The sequence below is a fragment of the Stylophora pistillata genome, chromosome 4 (genome assembly GCF_964205215.1).
Source record: "Stylophora pistillata chromosome 4, jaStyPist1.2, whole genome shotgun sequence".
NCBI lineage: Eukaryota > Metazoa > Cnidaria > Anthozoa > Scleractinia > Pocilloporidae > Stylophora > Stylophora pistillata.
The window spans coordinates 6,085,710-6,102,533 of NC_142522.1; the positions used below are offsets into that span (position 1 = coordinate 6,085,710).

General features: G+C 38.3%; 1 protein-coding gene across 1 annotated transcript in view; it reads right to left on the reverse strand.

The window, feature by feature from the left end:
• LOC111344965 (MAM and LDL-receptor class A domain-containing protein 2) overlaps nucleotides 1-16,824 on the reverse strand; it is a 39,491-nt gene that overhangs the window by 17,760 nt on the left and 4,907 nt on the right. The window contains exons 7-29 of the mRNA XM_088756409.1: nucleotides 16,677-16,791; nucleotides 16,168-16,290; nucleotides 15,267-15,530; nucleotides 14,859-14,945; nucleotides 14,080-14,466; nucleotides 13,430-13,861; nucleotides 12,336-12,983; nucleotides 11,630-12,022; nucleotides 11,254-11,363; nucleotides 10,694-10,982; nucleotides 10,106-10,299; nucleotides 9,530-9,705; nucleotides 8,982-9,157; nucleotides 7,828-7,908; nucleotides 7,189-7,364; nucleotides 6,953-7,025; nucleotides 6,753-6,866; nucleotides 2,824-3,080; nucleotides 2,628-2,736; nucleotides 2,262-2,483; nucleotides 1,926-2,039; nucleotides 1,315-1,395; nucleotides 832-969 (exon numbers count right to left, since the gene is read on the reverse strand). Of these exons, the coding sequence (XP_088612535.1) occupies nucleotides 832-969; nucleotides 1,315-1,395; nucleotides 1,926-2,039; nucleotides 2,262-2,483; nucleotides 2,628-2,736; nucleotides 2,824-3,080; nucleotides 6,753-6,866; nucleotides 6,953-7,025; nucleotides 7,189-7,364; nucleotides 7,828-7,908; nucleotides 8,982-9,157; nucleotides 9,530-9,705; nucleotides 10,106-10,299; nucleotides 10,694-10,982; nucleotides 11,254-11,363; nucleotides 11,630-12,022; nucleotides 12,336-12,983; nucleotides 13,430-13,861; nucleotides 14,080-14,466; nucleotides 14,859-14,945; nucleotides 15,267-15,530; nucleotides 16,168-16,290; nucleotides 16,677-16,791 (4,759 nt within the window). The remainder of the gene's footprint in view (nucleotides 1-831; nucleotides 970-1,314; nucleotides 1,396-1,925; nucleotides 2,040-2,261; nucleotides 2,484-2,627; nucleotides 2,737-2,823; nucleotides 3,081-6,752; nucleotides 6,867-6,952; nucleotides 7,026-7,188; nucleotides 7,365-7,827; nucleotides 7,909-8,981; nucleotides 9,158-9,529; nucleotides 9,706-10,105; nucleotides 10,300-10,693; nucleotides 10,983-11,253; nucleotides 11,364-11,629; nucleotides 12,023-12,335; nucleotides 12,984-13,429; nucleotides 13,862-14,079; nucleotides 14,467-14,858; nucleotides 14,946-15,266; nucleotides 15,531-16,167; nucleotides 16,291-16,676; nucleotides 16,792-16,824) is intronic.

Sequence of the window (16,824 nt, forward strand, 5' to 3'; positions counted from 1 at the left end):
ATGTCTAGCACGGTAAGAACTGAGCCAAGTTCAAGCACACACTAAAAATAAATGATCAAAACTATAGATCTACCAAAATAACAACGTAGACGCAAAAAGACGAGACTTAATAAAACAAAAGGTAAACCTAAAAATACTCGAAATATCAATCCTTGAAAATGCTCTACAACAATAGTTTGAAATTAGCAGTGTTTTGGCTAGGTTTGAGTGCGCTTTTCTTTTACGGTTCGTAAGACCAAAGGCGAGGTGATTATAATATCCGATCAAGTAATGAACCCGTAAGTGAAACATGCATGCTGCCATAAGCGCAAGAAGGTGCAAGTGACATGTTTTTTAGTTTTGAATTCCATTGTAAATGATTTGAACCCGGGTGTAACATGTAATAGTGTCGTCTGATCGTCCGAGTGAGTAGTCCTGAGAGGGACTATTGTGGGCGGTGGTGACTGACGTCTCGACGACCTGAGCGGAAGTCATCATCATATTCAATGACTGTGATCATGACTTCTGCTCAGGCTGTCGAAACGTTAGTCACCACCACCAAAGACAGTCCTCAGGACTATACCTACCCGCACGATCAGACTACACTACCATTTGCGCCCCATTGTTTAATAATGGCGGCCCTAGTTTTCGGACCAATCATAGAGCGAAGTAAAGCAGAACCACAACAATCCGGAATTACTTTCGACACTCGTTAAAATATTTTTTTATGATCCAATCATAGCCTTCATCAATTTTTTTAATAAATATTATTTCATTGTATTCGCTAATCATTGTAATTGCTTTATTGGAGCTTTCCTGGCTGAAGTGATTTATGTTGAGGAAAAATCTTACCATCCTTGCTGAACGAAGTGTGATCGTAACTCGGCCCAGTTCTTTCCGTTAGCGTCTGGCCAGAACCTACGGTCCATTGGAAAGTGGCATTCTTGTCAGGCTTTAATCCACAGCGGCCCGTCTGAAAGTTACAGTTACCTGAGAAGACCAACGGATGACCAAAGAGCCCGATTAAAGAAAAAGCACAACAACAACAACAACAACAAAGCAGACAAGTAATTTCATAACCAAATCTGGACCGAAGCGCAAGTTGCTTATTTTTCTCTATGACTTTTGTGAGGTAAATCAATGTTCGATTGATGTAAAATTACCATTACTGATCTCCACTCCCGAGAAGCGATTTTAAACCATTCTATGGTCATTTTATTCTGACGCATGACTAAGGAAAAGAGGCCGTCAGAATAGAATAGCTCATTAGTCCTACGTATGAAAAGTTACCAGTGACTCATTACAGAGGAAATACTGACTTTGTTTTTGCCCTACCTCTGTAAGATCTACATCTCTTTTGGGCTGTGGTATTTTTGGAGGTACAAGCTAAATTATTAAGACTGCACCTGCCAGAACCTAGAAAACCAACAGATGAGACACCACTAAAATCTGCAGTTGCTGATAGACAAGACACCGAGAAAAGAACAGAGATTTTACAAAAGGGACGACTAACAGATAAACAAATAACTAACAAGTGGAAAACTTGGAACAATGAGATTATCAGACATAAAAATTTTGATAGGGAAGCTGTTGTTATTGGCGCCATTCAGAGTATCACGGTAGGTGACTGACCCCTCATTTGATCCCTCTGAAATAACTCTTAGATCACTATTGATACGGGAAATCTCTGGGGGACCTTGTTAAAGGCAATCCTGCACAACATGCGAAGGACCATCACGACGACTTACGATTCTACTCAAAACAGTGGGACAACGCGCGTGATGAACGTGCAAAATTTTTCGCTGATAGGACTTAGACACTTGCGACAAAAAATTGCATTAGCAAACTGAAACTCTGAAGACAGACACTCTCTTGTTGTTAAAGAATTAGTTACCAAGTTCTTACCGGGAGTTTTGGTAATTACACCACTCGGTTTTCATACTTACCGCACACAGATGGTGTGTTAGTTCCGTCCTTACAGAAAGATGTTTGACTGCAGGTGTCTGACCAGGAGATGCACGATCCATCAATGCACTGATAGCGAGAAGGACACCGATTTCCTGTAATATGAAGTATGCGCATTTTTAAATTCTTAATAAGAGAAAACTGGGGCTCAGCTATTAACATTTTTATTCTTCCCGTTTCTCTTATTGTTTAATTGATAACTGGTATGGATGATTGTAATAGAAATGATTGAAAAACTGTTGTCTTCCCGTAAATAGACCACCTGGATAGTGTCTGAATATCAAGATTGTTTGACTTAATAAGAACTTTCCACTCACGACAGTTTTTCTCGTCATCTCCTTCGGAACAGTCCTCGTTATCGTCGCACAGAGCCGTTGCTAGGAGACATCCTCCTCCTTTACAGGCGAACATGCTGGAAGGACACTCGCAGTTTTCTTCATCTGAATGATCTTTACAGGCAAAATCGCCATCACACAACAAATTTTTCTTCACGCATTCGCCATTCTTGCAAGTGAAGTGATCATTGCTACACTTAAAACCTAACAAAAAAGAAGAGCAAATTTAGAACTCAAATTTGCTTGTGAGACCATCGGCAGTAAAGATAAATAGTAGAATGTACCTTAATGATTCATGATTTAATTTTTTTTTGTGATAACCTTTCGTAGAAATGAAAACAGAATCACCTGGCTGTGCAAAATAGGGTCGTAGTGAACAATTCTCAGTAGTTATAACGACGTCATCAAATGCAACGTTGATCTCTTCTTCAAGAACGCCTTCTCCTTTAAAAATTATCTAAAAGAATGAACCCAGGAAAAAATATCAAGCTTTGCTTAAATGAAGTGACGTGTGTTCATTTCGTCCTCAATTCTCTTCCCTAACCTGAATTCCTCTGGCTCCTGGCCAAGCAACTTGAGCCGCTGACCATTTTTCACCGTGGTTTCCAGTCAAATCCCATATTAACACCAGATTCTGTTTATTGGTGTTCTGTAGGTAAACCCTGAGGGTCTGCTTCGACTTAGCAGGCATGAGGTAATTGAAACGCAGACATAGGCCCACAGATTTATGGAACGGTTGCCATGGCAATAAAGGACTGTCCAACTGTGCTTGGTAAGGGCCATCAATAAAGGCAAAGCTACCTGTATCGTAATCAGAGGCTCTGTAAGCCAACTCGTGAATTGGATAAGCCGATGTAATCTGTGTGGTCAATAGCAATGGGTGTTTGATTTCCATACTAGGGTATGGATCGTTAGACTGGTAAATGGGCATTATGAGGAATATGATGTGAAACTAAGTTAGGCCTCAAAGACAGAAAATATGGCCTGATTGGGATTTAGTGCAAGACAATCACTGTTCTAGATTTTACTGTAAAGGTTGGTGGAATGAAAGTTCAAAAGGGTGCTGTTTTGTTTATCATAAAAATATTGTTCCAATATTGAGCTCAGTACTAACTTGCGATGCAAGCATAGGGATAGGCATGTAAAAGCTTACGCGCTGAATGGAACGCACGGACATAAGGATGAGCATAATATGGCATATGATTATCAAAACGTTGCCTTCTTTTTATACTTATACTGTCTAGTTAAGACTTGGTTGGCGTAAGCGTAAGGATTAACATAAGCGAAAGACTTTCAGGCAATCAGCAAGCACTATACTGCTTATACCAACCATGTCCCTATTTAACATAACATCAACTGAGCGCTTGTGCTCATGTTTATGTTGCAGCTGTGCCCATGCACCTGCGCATTAGCTTGTTATGTTTATGCCTATGCTTGTGTTACAACTGAGTACCGCGCTTGAAGCCTGTCTCGCACTTCTGAGATAATTATTAGCACGAGGATGAAAACAAGTACAAGGATGTTCACACCACTCTAAAGTTTATGTTTTTCGGAATTCTTTTTGTAAGTCAATGGATACTCAAAACAAGGATTTTTTCCTTATTTTGTGAGTCAATTCCTTGAAATGTAAGGATTAAGATTTCTGCTTTTAATAATTTTATACCCGCCAATGAAAGTTCCTCAGTTTAAGAATACCACCATTAAAAATAAGATTCACATTCCTTGTTTTAAGAATTATGACTTTGAATTCTCATTTTAAGGGTATTTCCACTATTGAATAAATATCTCAAATCCTTGCTTTTAGCAAGTATTCATTCTATGTAGAAAGGTTCTTCTTCCAACTAGATTTATAATAAATGCTTGCCAAAATTTCAGAAAATTCTGTGGAATCGTGCTTGTCAAATTCCCAAGGAAATATAACTATAAAATTACTATAATTTGAAAAAATTTTTTACATTAATTTTTCTTTGAACACACTCAATATCTGTGATTCATGAAACAAGACCACAGTTTTGAGGGTTCCTAGTTTACCCTAAATATAAAGCATTAGGAATATCCTTGTTGCATGTAAATTCACAAAAATTTTTAATTTCAAATGACAATCAAAGTGGTTGTCCAAATAAATCATAAATTTATAACTTCCAGAAGAATAAGCATGGAATGTAAACTGCTACCATTTGTAATTTTTTACTTACAATCATGTGATTATTATACGAAAAATTACTAAACCAGACTAAAGAATCTCAAACTAAATATAAACCACTTGTTGACAGAATTATAGTCATACACCAGCTAGGATATTCATCCTTGTAAAGGGATTGTTGTTGTCACTGTCAACTTATTATTGTTTTAATCTTCAATATGATTCAAAAGAAAAGTTGCTGTATCAATTTCTTGAAGAACATGTCCTAGGTGTAAAGCCTCTATGACGAACATTTAGGTACAGGCAAATCTGTAACAAGATTTTTGACAAAGAGAAAGAGTAATCTTCAGTATGATTCAAAGGAAAGGCTACTATACCTATTCCTTGATGAATTTGTGTTTGTCATGAAGCCGCTATATGCTGTTTATTTTAGTATTGGTAAATCTGCATGAATATTTTTATTGAATAGTTAAAATTTCAGCATATTAAGTTAACATGTAGTTGTGCCATTTCTTGAAGAATTGGTATTAGGTATAAGGCCATGTCACTTTGCTGTACATTTTGATCTACATCAAATGAAGTGAGGTGTCACTTAAGTCTTGCTTCAAATTAAAACTTGTTGCTGTGCAGGTATCTTAAGCTCAAAATAATGTAAAACATTTTAAAGAAAGCACAATTTGGGTTTATTATGTCAGATTAAAAGTTGTTGTTAAGTTTGTAGTATGGCCTGTCTAACCTGTGTTACATGCACAAAATATTGATAGAAAGAGCCACTTCCTGGAGTTAAGATCCTTGTCTCAAGGATATAGGGATGATGTATTATTTAACAATCTTTGAGGAGTGAGTGCTCTCTTTTGAGATCTTTACTTACTCATTTTGAAAAAAATAGGTCTTTCTATGAGAAACTTAGTCACCTTAAAGTAAGGACTCTGCTATCAGGTTTAGGAAGTATTTGACACTCACTGTCAGTGCACATTCCTTGTTTTGAGAACTAATAATTACACTCATTTTGTGTGATATCAATCCCCATCTTTAGAACTTCCTGTTCCTCACTCCAGGACGCATTTTTAAGAAAAAAATTCTTAATTCAAGGTATCTGGAAACATACAAACTTAACAGTGCACTAAGAACTTATGCATACACAGTGCGAGTTACACCATTGAAGAAACAGCATGTCGACTGATTGAACTTATGCTTGAGCTTTTTTCAATGCAGTTCCTACTTGTGAACCACTTTCTAACGTCGATATAGCTCCAGGAATACCAAACAAGCCTCAAACAAGTCACTTTACGAGCAGTTGGCCGTGAGCGATACTTCAATAACGGACTATCGGCGAGTAGTGACTCGAGTCGTTTGAGCCCACGCTTGAAATTACCAAAAGATCAGCATTTTAAATGTAAAATTTATTATTAAATAAAGTTTCATGGCAATTTTTTTCCAAGGAGCTTCGGTGGCCTTACGGTAAAAAGTAGGCGGTAGATGACGATCACAGAATAGTGATGTAGGCGATTCAAATCCGCCGTACTCGGGTAAATATTGCGCTTTGCTTAACTTCCTTTCTTTGTTTTCTTTTTCGGACACAATAATATTTTCCTGGATATATACATTTAAAAATAGAAGTATTGACGCCATAAATGAAATATACACTGCAAGAGATAAAAGTGTATTCGGAGATTGGGCAAACTTTAATTAATTCACAAATGAAAAACGTATACTTTTCTACTTTTTCAAGATTATAATTGGCTTCTTTTCCACCCCAACACTATTCTTAGCAACAAAGGTCGCCATTTCGTTTGTTTATCACTCGCCAAAAACTATCAAATGCGTTCAAAAGCCTAAAATAGAAAAACGTTTACAGGAATCGACCAATCGAGCGAGCGAGCGAGTGCCATTCATCACATCATACCTACAACTCGCTCTTGCGCATGCGCGCAATTTACGAGTTAAAAAGGAATCTTATATAGTTGCAGTAACGTATTGCGTGTTCATCGAGCCAAATCTTGAAGGACTCGGGAAAGTGTGCTTGGGAAGTGTAAATGTTCATGTCTTGCCATGGAAGGTGACATCGTCGGAGTGTTAAAGAAAGAAAACTGATTTTCAAGGCGGCTGGAATAGGACAGCAGCCAGAGCCTATCACGGTTTCTGCCACGACGCATACCCACGGGGCACGAAAGACAGGAAAATGGAGTTTTAGCACTAGTAAAGATTAATGCCGTCAATATTCTTTAGATTTTCGCATTTTTGCCAAATTAACACTCCTGTCAGACTACGCGATCATGAATCAGTACCTATGTATAGCTCTAAGATTTCCCTCTATGCTTTCAACTAACCTGGATAGTTAACGAAGGGTTTGGTACCGGTTAATTTCCACTTTTTGAGCATGTCATCAGGCTGTGTCCATCCGCAATATTCAGAGAGGTAATAGCACTCTTTTAACACCACGGCTAGTACGTAGATAAATGAAGTTTTGCAAAATTAGTTTGTTTTAAATCAGAAGACAAGTAAAAAGTTCTACGAGAAAGGAGTTTACCTTGAAGATGGAGATGACCTAACACCCTCTGATCGACAATATTCTCCAGATTACTTGTAAATGAAGAGGAAACCTGTATTAATATACAAAAATGTTCGGTGAATAGTAGACTGCAGAAAATGGTCGGTATAAAGACCCTTCCTCCGGTCGTATACAGTGAGTTTATCTATTTGTATAGATTTCAAGGATAAGCCACCTTGACCTCACGCTTTTGCCAATCACGCCCACATACTGACCTTCACTGTAAAATTTCCCGGTTGTTTGATTGTATCGAAAACAGCTGTGAAGGATGTGTTTACACAAGACAGGCTCACTGCTGTGTTCAGTGTTATGTTTTGTCCCAGCGTTGAGATATTCAGTTGTAGCGGGCAGTCTGGGCAATACAAACCATCACAACAGAACTGGAAAAATCCTATGTAAAATGAAAGTAGCGATGTTTGTATGCTAGGTTTGACGTCTATTAGAGTACCATGTTATTTGTGTATTTTTTCCTCATCGAATTCGATGGAATAGAGTCAGACTCATTCTCGTCAACTAACACGGTTCATTTTATCGCAATTTAAGCCTTTCTTTGGATAACAGTTTCATGGATACTACTTTCGAGTAACGGAAACATCGACACAAACATAAAATAGTCTTTCTCTATAATGGTAATGCCATTAATAACAAAAGTTATTGATCTCAATGACGATCATTGTAATGCTAGCTAATGTAAACAGCAACAAGAATACTGGCACAATGTTTAAAACTGAAAAAGAAAATCTGAAAGATTCATTGAGAGATAGGTGATTTTTATATAGTAGCGTTTAATTATTCCTAGTAGCTTAGAAGTACATGAAACACTCTTATCAAAATGCAAGACCTGATTAACTCACCTGAAATGCGCAATTCCGAACCAACGAGACCAAATATGGATGATTCGTGATTTTCAAGTGTCACTTCTAGTTTACGTGTCCCTATCAGAATTGAACGAAGAAGCAGCTTTTAACAATCACTACAATGCAGTTCTGGATGATTCTTGCTTCCAGTCCACGACAGCTGACATATCTAACAACGGTTAGATATGTCAGCATATCTAACCGTAATCTAACATAATCCAATAACGGTTAGCTCAATTGGTTAGAGTGCTGAACTGTTGTGCGGGAGGTCAAGGGTTCGAACCCCGGCCAGACCAACACTCATGGTCTTAAAATAACTGAGGAGAATGTGCTACCTTTCTATAATATCAAGAAATGGATAGACATTCTAGTCTTCTCGGACAAGGACGAATAAACCGTAGGTCCCGTCTCCTGCATCTACTAATTAGATAATTTGGATATATCAACAAGTCACAATGACAAGGACACATCGAAACCAGTCGCTAGACATTTTAATTTACCTAATCATTCTAAGCAACATATGGCAATCTGCGGTCTTTCCTTGCACTTAGGTGGCACGGAAAGCCGTAAAAATCTTGAACAAAAGCTCATCTTTCAAACCGGCAGTCTAAATCCCACAGGGATCAATGAACGCTTTTCATTCCACTAATTTATTCATGTTTTTCTCGTTGCCATGCACCCACCAATAACGTAGCTCCATTTTCTGCCTTTAAAAGCACACACAACCCACAATTCCTCTATTCGCTCCGACGAAGGGCTAACGCTCGAAACGTCAGCTTTTGTAATCATTACGGTGGCCAATTTACCATTTCAACTTTTTTGATATATCCAAATTATTTCGTCACTCCCACCGACGCAGCCCCAAACAGTTTCTTTCGAAACTATCAGCCTTTACTAATTAGATAATTTGACTAGGCAGGGGACATTAAAGAACCCACATCACGAGAAAAGTGTAATGTGGTCTGGCCTGTTTACTGGGAATTGGGGGGAGGGAGCATCTATTAAAATTCGCCTTTATTGTTTGTAAACTGCCACTGGCAGTCTGGTAAAGTCCCCCGTATAGTGTTGTAAAGCGCCTTGAACATAGGATAAGAGCGCTATAGAAATAAGAGTTATTATTATTATTATTATTAACAGAACGAGCGTCATACCTGGTTTAGTCCAAAATAGTCTTTTTCTTGGAATGGGCCGTTCATATTCACCATTTGGTCTACGCATGCCCAAAGATACGTGGTCTAGGCCTACTATTTCACTCATAAAGACCTCCATTTGGTAAATGCGGCATTTGTCCAAAAATACTGGTTGTGATGTTTGCTGGGCTTTATACCTTAATGAACAAAACAGCATATATGATCTAAGAGAAAAAACACCCAGAAACCTTTGGGTGTATACCTAAAAGCCAGTGGCGGTTTTCTCTGCATATGAAACAAACAGGAGTAAGGATACTTCCCCCCCCCCCCCTGTCCTTAGGTAATTATCTTCTATTTGGAAAGGTTTACTACTGTGTGAGCTTTCAAAAAAAGTGTCGTAATAAAGACCACAGCATGAAGATCGCACATAGGTTCTAACCAACATCCGGAGTTTAGGATGCCCAAGAATCGGTCGAAACTTTTTTCCCGATTATCTTTGAACGTACTGTGATACACATCCAAGTTTCAAGCGACCCTAATCGTATCAATTATTATTTTGCGTGTCTTACTTGTCCCATTGTTGATGGTTAGTCCATCTTTCAACAGTGATGATTGGTTGCTTGGACACAGTCTTTTCTGACTTCTTATCTACAGTTTCAATGCCTTCCTCAGTAACACCGTGCATCCATAGTTCACATAAATCATCGCATGCCACGTAAAATGTGTAATTACCACTCTCAGGAGCCTGTAGAAGGATGAATGCATTTTCTATATTGACTAAAGAAGGACGAAAAATGACCCAAGGCTACAGGAGATTGCATATTCCATTATTTCTTAAACCGAGAAGCTATTTTTCTGTCTCTCTGTTTTCCCACCCATTCGAGGTCACGCGATTTTGTACCTGTTCCAGTGCAAAAATGGAAAATTCCGAAAAAGTAAATAAAATATTTTGACTTCTGCATTCGTTCAGATGATGAAACCCTATCTCAGATTTTTCTGTTGTACGATTTTGGTAGATGACGTTTTCACGAAAGTTTAAGGGTGAGACAGTCATTAACTACTCAGAAAAATCTCTTGTTGGCTCCAGAGACGATTTTTTTAGTATTGGTTGGTGACCTGTATTCAAAATTATGATGAAAAATTACCTGTATGTAAGCAGTCAAGCGTTGAATGTACTTTTCTGCCACATTTACTGGGGCATCGAAATCTCGAAGAATTATTTGACTTTGTGGTGTATATCGGAAAGCAGGATTTTCGCGCATAGTTGGTGCTTTTTTGGTGTCATAGTTAACATTATACCATGCATCACGCCAAACTCCACGGATTTCGCTGGTGAATTCTACAAAAATAAGATAGATGGAAACCAAAATGAATTAATATGGCAGTTGAAATGCATGATGTTTACAACAAGGGACAAGTTTTTGACACGAAGATATCCCTGACACAAAAATAAAAGTCGCAATTGCAATCGTTCGTTGGTCAGTGTTATGAGTATGTATGTATATTCATCTGGATGACTGTTGAAATTTGCAAGACATTCTAAATCTCGTTCAATATCTTGTGACCAAACGAGGCGGCAATTGTAAAACAAACTTGCGTCAGAGACCTTTCTCTTCCGGTTCCTGTTGAAGAGCGAAAGTTCACAGTCACATGTCAAAGGCCATAGATACCATAGTCGTGTGCACACTTTACTTTAACCTTTTTTAAAATTAACTGCAACCGGCGAAACTTACCACTCGTGCGAATCACAACCTGGCATAGAACTAGTGTGACATTGCTACCAGTCAACTTAAATGTCACGTAACGTCCGCGCGCTGGTGGTGAACAGCGTACTTTGTAATCCCGCGACTTTCCATAGGACACAGACTTGGTACAAGATGGATATAAACTGGTTTCATCAGTGGATACACTGACGCTAAGAATTCCATTATCTCGTGAACAGCAGTCGAGGTTTCCGGTGATCTCAACAGATTCAACGTAGAGGGGCTTTTCAAGGGTCACCTGCCACCAAGGGTTGGACTCCTATTCAAAAGGAGGCCAAGAGAATAGCAATAAAATAACTCTAAACAGGGAAGCAGACGCGAAATAAAGCAACGAAAAATGGATAAATAGTGAGAGGAGCGACAAACCAGTCAAATATTCAAAGAAACAAACAAACAACCATCACAAGGACGGACAGAAGGTTGTTTGTATCACCATCAATCAGAGGTTCATATAATTTCATTTGCTTTGATAAACGAACTAGCGATGTTTATTATATAAGTGATATCTCTCGTATCACATTATCTCTTACCTTTTTGGACCTAAAACATGTGGAAAAGGATCCGTCAATAGCGAGAAAAGGGCCATTTGGTATCAGAACACTCGAGCTTCTGAGAAAATTTTGATGCGATAAGGAATTTTCTGAGAGAGAGAAAAAAAATGGTCAATTCAAGAATCAATGAAGAAGTTACTGCTTTTCTTTGTTGATACCAGTTAATTATAAAAAAAAACTAATATTTAAAGAGTGAGAATCTTAATTGAAGTCTTAGACTGTATCACAGATCGGTTTACATGAGGTTTGTTACGTTTTAATATAAAAAGTTCTGTTGAAAAACCAATATGATAACAGCCCGATTGGCTACTATATGCCAAACTATCACACAGGAAGTATAGACTATGGGACATACCAGCACGTTTGGAGCACAGAGCATTCTTATACGTTTTGCAATCTTCATTCTTAATTCTTGAAGAAATAGCTGAGAGAACTGCACAACTATGGTCTCCATGATGACCAGAAGGATATCCATGCGTCCAAAGGGAGGCGTTCAACGGGTTGCCATCGATCCAAACCCAGTCGTCTCGCGCCAAGAAACCAATATGCAAGTTGTTCGGCTTTGGCCTCATTCCTTCCAGCTTGTTAGATAAGGCAGATCGTAAGCCTTCCCGTGATACTTTGGCTAATGTGCCACCTTTTCGAATGCATTCTGTTTGAGCGTAATCCCATGGAAGTGCGCTATGGGTGTGAATAGAGAAACAACCACCATGGAAATGGAAGAAATCTGGACCGCATTCGAATTGTGCTGTAACAAAAAGTTTACGAAAAGATTTTTAATATGAGACCTTCGATATATTTGCATATACCAAGGCTTTCTAGAGTCCTCTGGTATATGCAATCCTTCTGTCGGCAAAAGGTTTCTTCAAAGACCTGAATCAGTACTTTGGAAGGTTTTTCAGCAGTTTTTCCCCTTTTTTTGGCTCTTAAGAATGTACATGCGTACGAGGCATATGGATATATTCAGCAGAAATACGAGGGATTTTTGGAATTTCAAGCAATAGAAACGTTTTAAATATCATTGCTCAAGGATTTGTGAGTAGAAGTATTGAGCAACTCACCAGTTTGATTGCACCTTGACTTGACTTTGATTATTTGGTCCACAGATAATGCCTGATCGTAAACCTGTAAACAGGAGATCCTGCCACGAAAGAACCTATTCCATCTGGTCGAACCTCCCATCAGCACTTCTGAAGCAGTACCTAGTTCCATTTTTACTTTGAGAACTCTTTGGGTGACTACGCTATTATTGACAAAAATAGTTGCAATCCCTGTGTGGTAATCATATGTTGTTCCAATAAAGTTCCATTCGTCTGAGTTTAAAATATTTTTCTCGTAGAGAAAATATGCCTTTAAAGTTTTCCTATCCATGTATGTCACTTGAACACCAAGTGATTGATGAACCACCATCAGCGAGCAAGTGAAAAATCTATAAACTGTTTCATATTTGTAAATGAACCCAGTGGAGTTTTGGAGGTACACCCAAGCAAAAATGCTAGTAGAGAACCTTGTGTCAAGTTGTCTGTTATTTTCAAGGTGCACGAAACTGTCGTTCATACCACTGAAGAAGAAGGAGCCATTTGGGTTTCCAAAAGGACCAGGTGCAAACGTGATGTCATTAGACTTAGCTTTAGTGGCTCCATTTGGACTCAAGTCCACCGTTCCATTTGCACCCCTCAGAGTAAACAAAACCACTGGCATTGGAACATCTAAAACACATAAAAAACCACTATCGAACTTTTTCCTCGTGATTATTAAAGGATAACGGTATTCATTACGTATAGCATGATCGAGGAAACATTTTTGAAACAGAGAAATTATGCAAAATATGCTCTACCCTAAAAATCATTCTGTCTACATGTACGTATATCTTGCTCATCTCTAATTCAAAGGCAGATATCTGAACAACTTGTGCAACCTGAGGCTCTTGAGTATTATCTTAGAATGGAAGGAATACCATACTCGAAATCAATGCGAACAGAACTCAAAATCTGTATTAAACTACAATTAAACAATGAACTTTTCGAGGTGTTTCTCCGGAATTAACAAAAATCATTACGGTAACCGTAACCATGAAGAAGTTTTTATCTGGGCAATTGAAAGACTTTTTATCAGATCGATTTTAAATTTTAAAACGTATCGTTGAACATCATACCAAGTGGTTGTTCACAGATGTACCCTTTCAAACTATTGCATGATTGATCGTTCCAGCGCCATCCATAACCAACCCAGTTTGAAGACCATCTTATCGCATTCAAGAAAGACCCACATTTTCCATCTCCACTCGGTTCTCTTGGGCCCCATAGATTATTCGTTTTAGAAACCGTCTGTCCATCTATCCAGACCCAGTTGAATTGACCGGTCAATCCAAGATAAATTCCACCGTGGATGTCAAATTTTAGTTCTCTGCTTCGATGGGCCACAGCGTTCATCGTGAACTCGTCATTGACGACGGCAAGATCGGCGTTGGATTGGTGGCAAAACCTCCGTGCGTCACTCCACTTAAAGGTTGATCTCAAATAGAACAGAAAGCACGAAGGACCGGCTCTGTACCAGCCGGGTTCACATCCAGAGGTTAGATTATCGCCTGAAAAATAAGACTTGAGTTTCATTACTACGGAACAGGCCGAGACACATCAATTATTAGATATTGGTTTCTTATTGATGTAACCGTCACTCATCTAAATGGTTCCTTTCCCTTATCTTTTCTAAAAGACGACTTCATGGATGAGCTTTACAACCACTAGCATGGTGATCGAGGAGAAACAATCGCTTTGCGAGTGTTGTCTTCTTTTATACTCTCACCTGGTTCAGAAACGTTAAGAGCATCAAAAGAGAATACTGTTTTTCTCCCACAGCAACTGTCATTCCGGTGACTATGAAGACTTATCATCTGACCATACCGACCTCTATCAATCAAATAAATCTTTCGAGCATTTTTCTCTGCGTCACTGCTGAGGACAACAACATCTAGTGGAAAGCTTGTGTAATTAACAACATCCAACTCTGGTGTGACGAAACTTTTTTCCTTCAGCACTGCAGGGTAGATAAAATATGGTTTCTCTTCCAGATTTCCCCGTGGTTTTTCAAGAGTGAATCGAAATTCCTCGGAGTAAAGGCTGTGGTCGGAGGGCTGCAAACCTATTCGAAAGGTCCGGCCCTTGTACGAAGAAACGTAGAAGGTTTTTGTTTCTAGAAATGAGATAGGTAAGATGAGAAAATATGATGCAAGATTATGTAAAAAGTGGAGAACAAGTTTAATTTCAAAGATAATTAAGATATAGAGGGAAGGGAAAACTAAAGGATTCAGATATTTTGATATTTCGAAGATGTACACCTCGTCGAAGATAAAGAAAGTCGGCCTTAGAGAGCTTAAGTGACCAGAAACAGAAAAGTATTTTAACCAATCGATTTAACCAGAAACAGAAGATTACTTTAAAAAAGAGGACAATGATAAGTCTTTAAAGAGGGCTAGTAATTTCCTTGTAGCCACTTAAGATACATTCCCTTAACCATGTAAAAAGTACAAAATCGAAACTGAAATGGCGAGCCAAATGCATCGTTTAAATGGGAGAGAGATGTACCTTTTTGGAAACAAGCTCCCCTTTGGAAGGTGAGGTCATCAAGTGCTGCATCTCCAAAATAACTTCTGCCTCTGATACCATCTATGACTACCTGCAGAGGATCGGGACAACGAGGTAAAATCGTGGTTGGCTGCCAGCACCTCAGTAAACTATCAGTCTTACAGGGTATGTCATCGATGGAGACAATCATGGTAGACAAATGTTTTACCATGGTTGATAAAGAAATATTTAACAAGTCGGACTGAGCGGAAGACTGAGATCAATATCGACAATCAAAATTCTATGTATTCCTTAAACGTTTGCAGCAAATGAAAAGCAAAAATGTTGGGAATTGTTCACGATCTTTAGTGAGTTAATTGCGTGGTTGTAAAATTATAAAAAAAGAAACGTTTTTAACTTCCCATAAACCTACTTTATACTGTCCTGTCTCGTTGAGACTAATTTGCTCGCGTATCCATTGATCTCCTCGATCCTCAGACTGAAGCCAAACCGGTTTAATCCTGGTTTCGTTATGGTTCTGTACGTAGATAACAACACAGCTCATGGTGGAACCAAACATGTGATAGTAAAATGTCATACATTGTGGTCCCTGCATCCACGGACTTTTAAGCCTTGCTGTGTCTCCGCGGCGTCTAGGTGCCGAGGCCTCGATATAAATGAACTTCCCAAATCCTGTGTTTGGAAATAAGATGATGAATAAGCATCCGATTAAGTTCCTTATTTCTTTTTTTAGTTAAACCTTCGCATTTCAAAATCGAAACAACGATATCACGCGAAAGGGAAGCAGTGTTTGTAGAACATGATAATGAAATAGAGCTAATAGAAATGATTAAAATGATAAAGTTTCATAAGCACAAATTCCCTGTTTGTTCCTTGTCGTTCAAACCCTTATTTTCTTCGTCAGGAAACCTTCTACAATGTTCTCTTCAAGTTGGAACCTTTTCAAATGTCATTATATATCATTAATGCTCTCCTTCACGCTCAGAATCTGTTTTCATTGCCTTTGACTTTTTCCAATTTTTATAACAAAACATGCTTTTTTCAAAAGATGATTTAAGGGTTTTCTAGCAGCCTCAGGATGACAGCGTTGGTGAACTTTAGTTTTGTTCGAAGCGCGCTGATGGGAGTTGGTTTAAATAGCAAAACAGCATAACTTTTGAAATTTAGCTGGTTTTTTTTTCGCCTTTGATTTGACAGATTTAGACTTAATGTCGTCTTAAACTAGGTTCTCCTGTATAGCGAAAATAAAAATCAGAATTAAATTAGACTTGAAAACATCTATTTTTTTTTATCTCTTTCCAAACATTACCCGATGTATGATCAGCTCTTGGCCCTGTTTGAACGCTTGGAGTGGACCTTCCAATTGACCATTGAAAATTTGCCTTTACATCGGGCTTCCAAAAGCAAAAATGGGAATCAAAGTTGCAATTTCCTAAAAGAGAAAGATGAGAACTGTTGGTGATTATCTTTTTGTAAAGTTTTGCATCAGACATTTTCTGACGGTAAACTAAACTGAAAAATGGAGAAGAACATTAAAAACGAGAACAAAACAAAACGAAACCGAACAACAAACAAAAGGAATAGAAATAGGAATAAAAAACCATATCCGCCTTAATTCATTTTTTTGACGTCAGTTAGACCTCAAATTATAAACAAAGATACACAAGAAGGTGAAATGGAGAGCAATAGCTTTCATGGAAAAATTATGCAAAAATGAATATAAATGTTCAAAGCTATCACTAAAATTCACTCACTAAAGGAAATGGGCTATTTAGGGCTGCAAGTTAGCGTGAAACAAATTGTCCAGCAGATAAGTACCTAATTGATCACTTGAGTTTTCGGTTTGATTTATACACAATCCATCCGTCAATACCACATCATCGACTGCAATATCCCCTTGGTAACTCTGGCCAACGACTCCTTTTAGTGTTACCTGCAAAAATGTTGTCATAGATATTTCTCATTC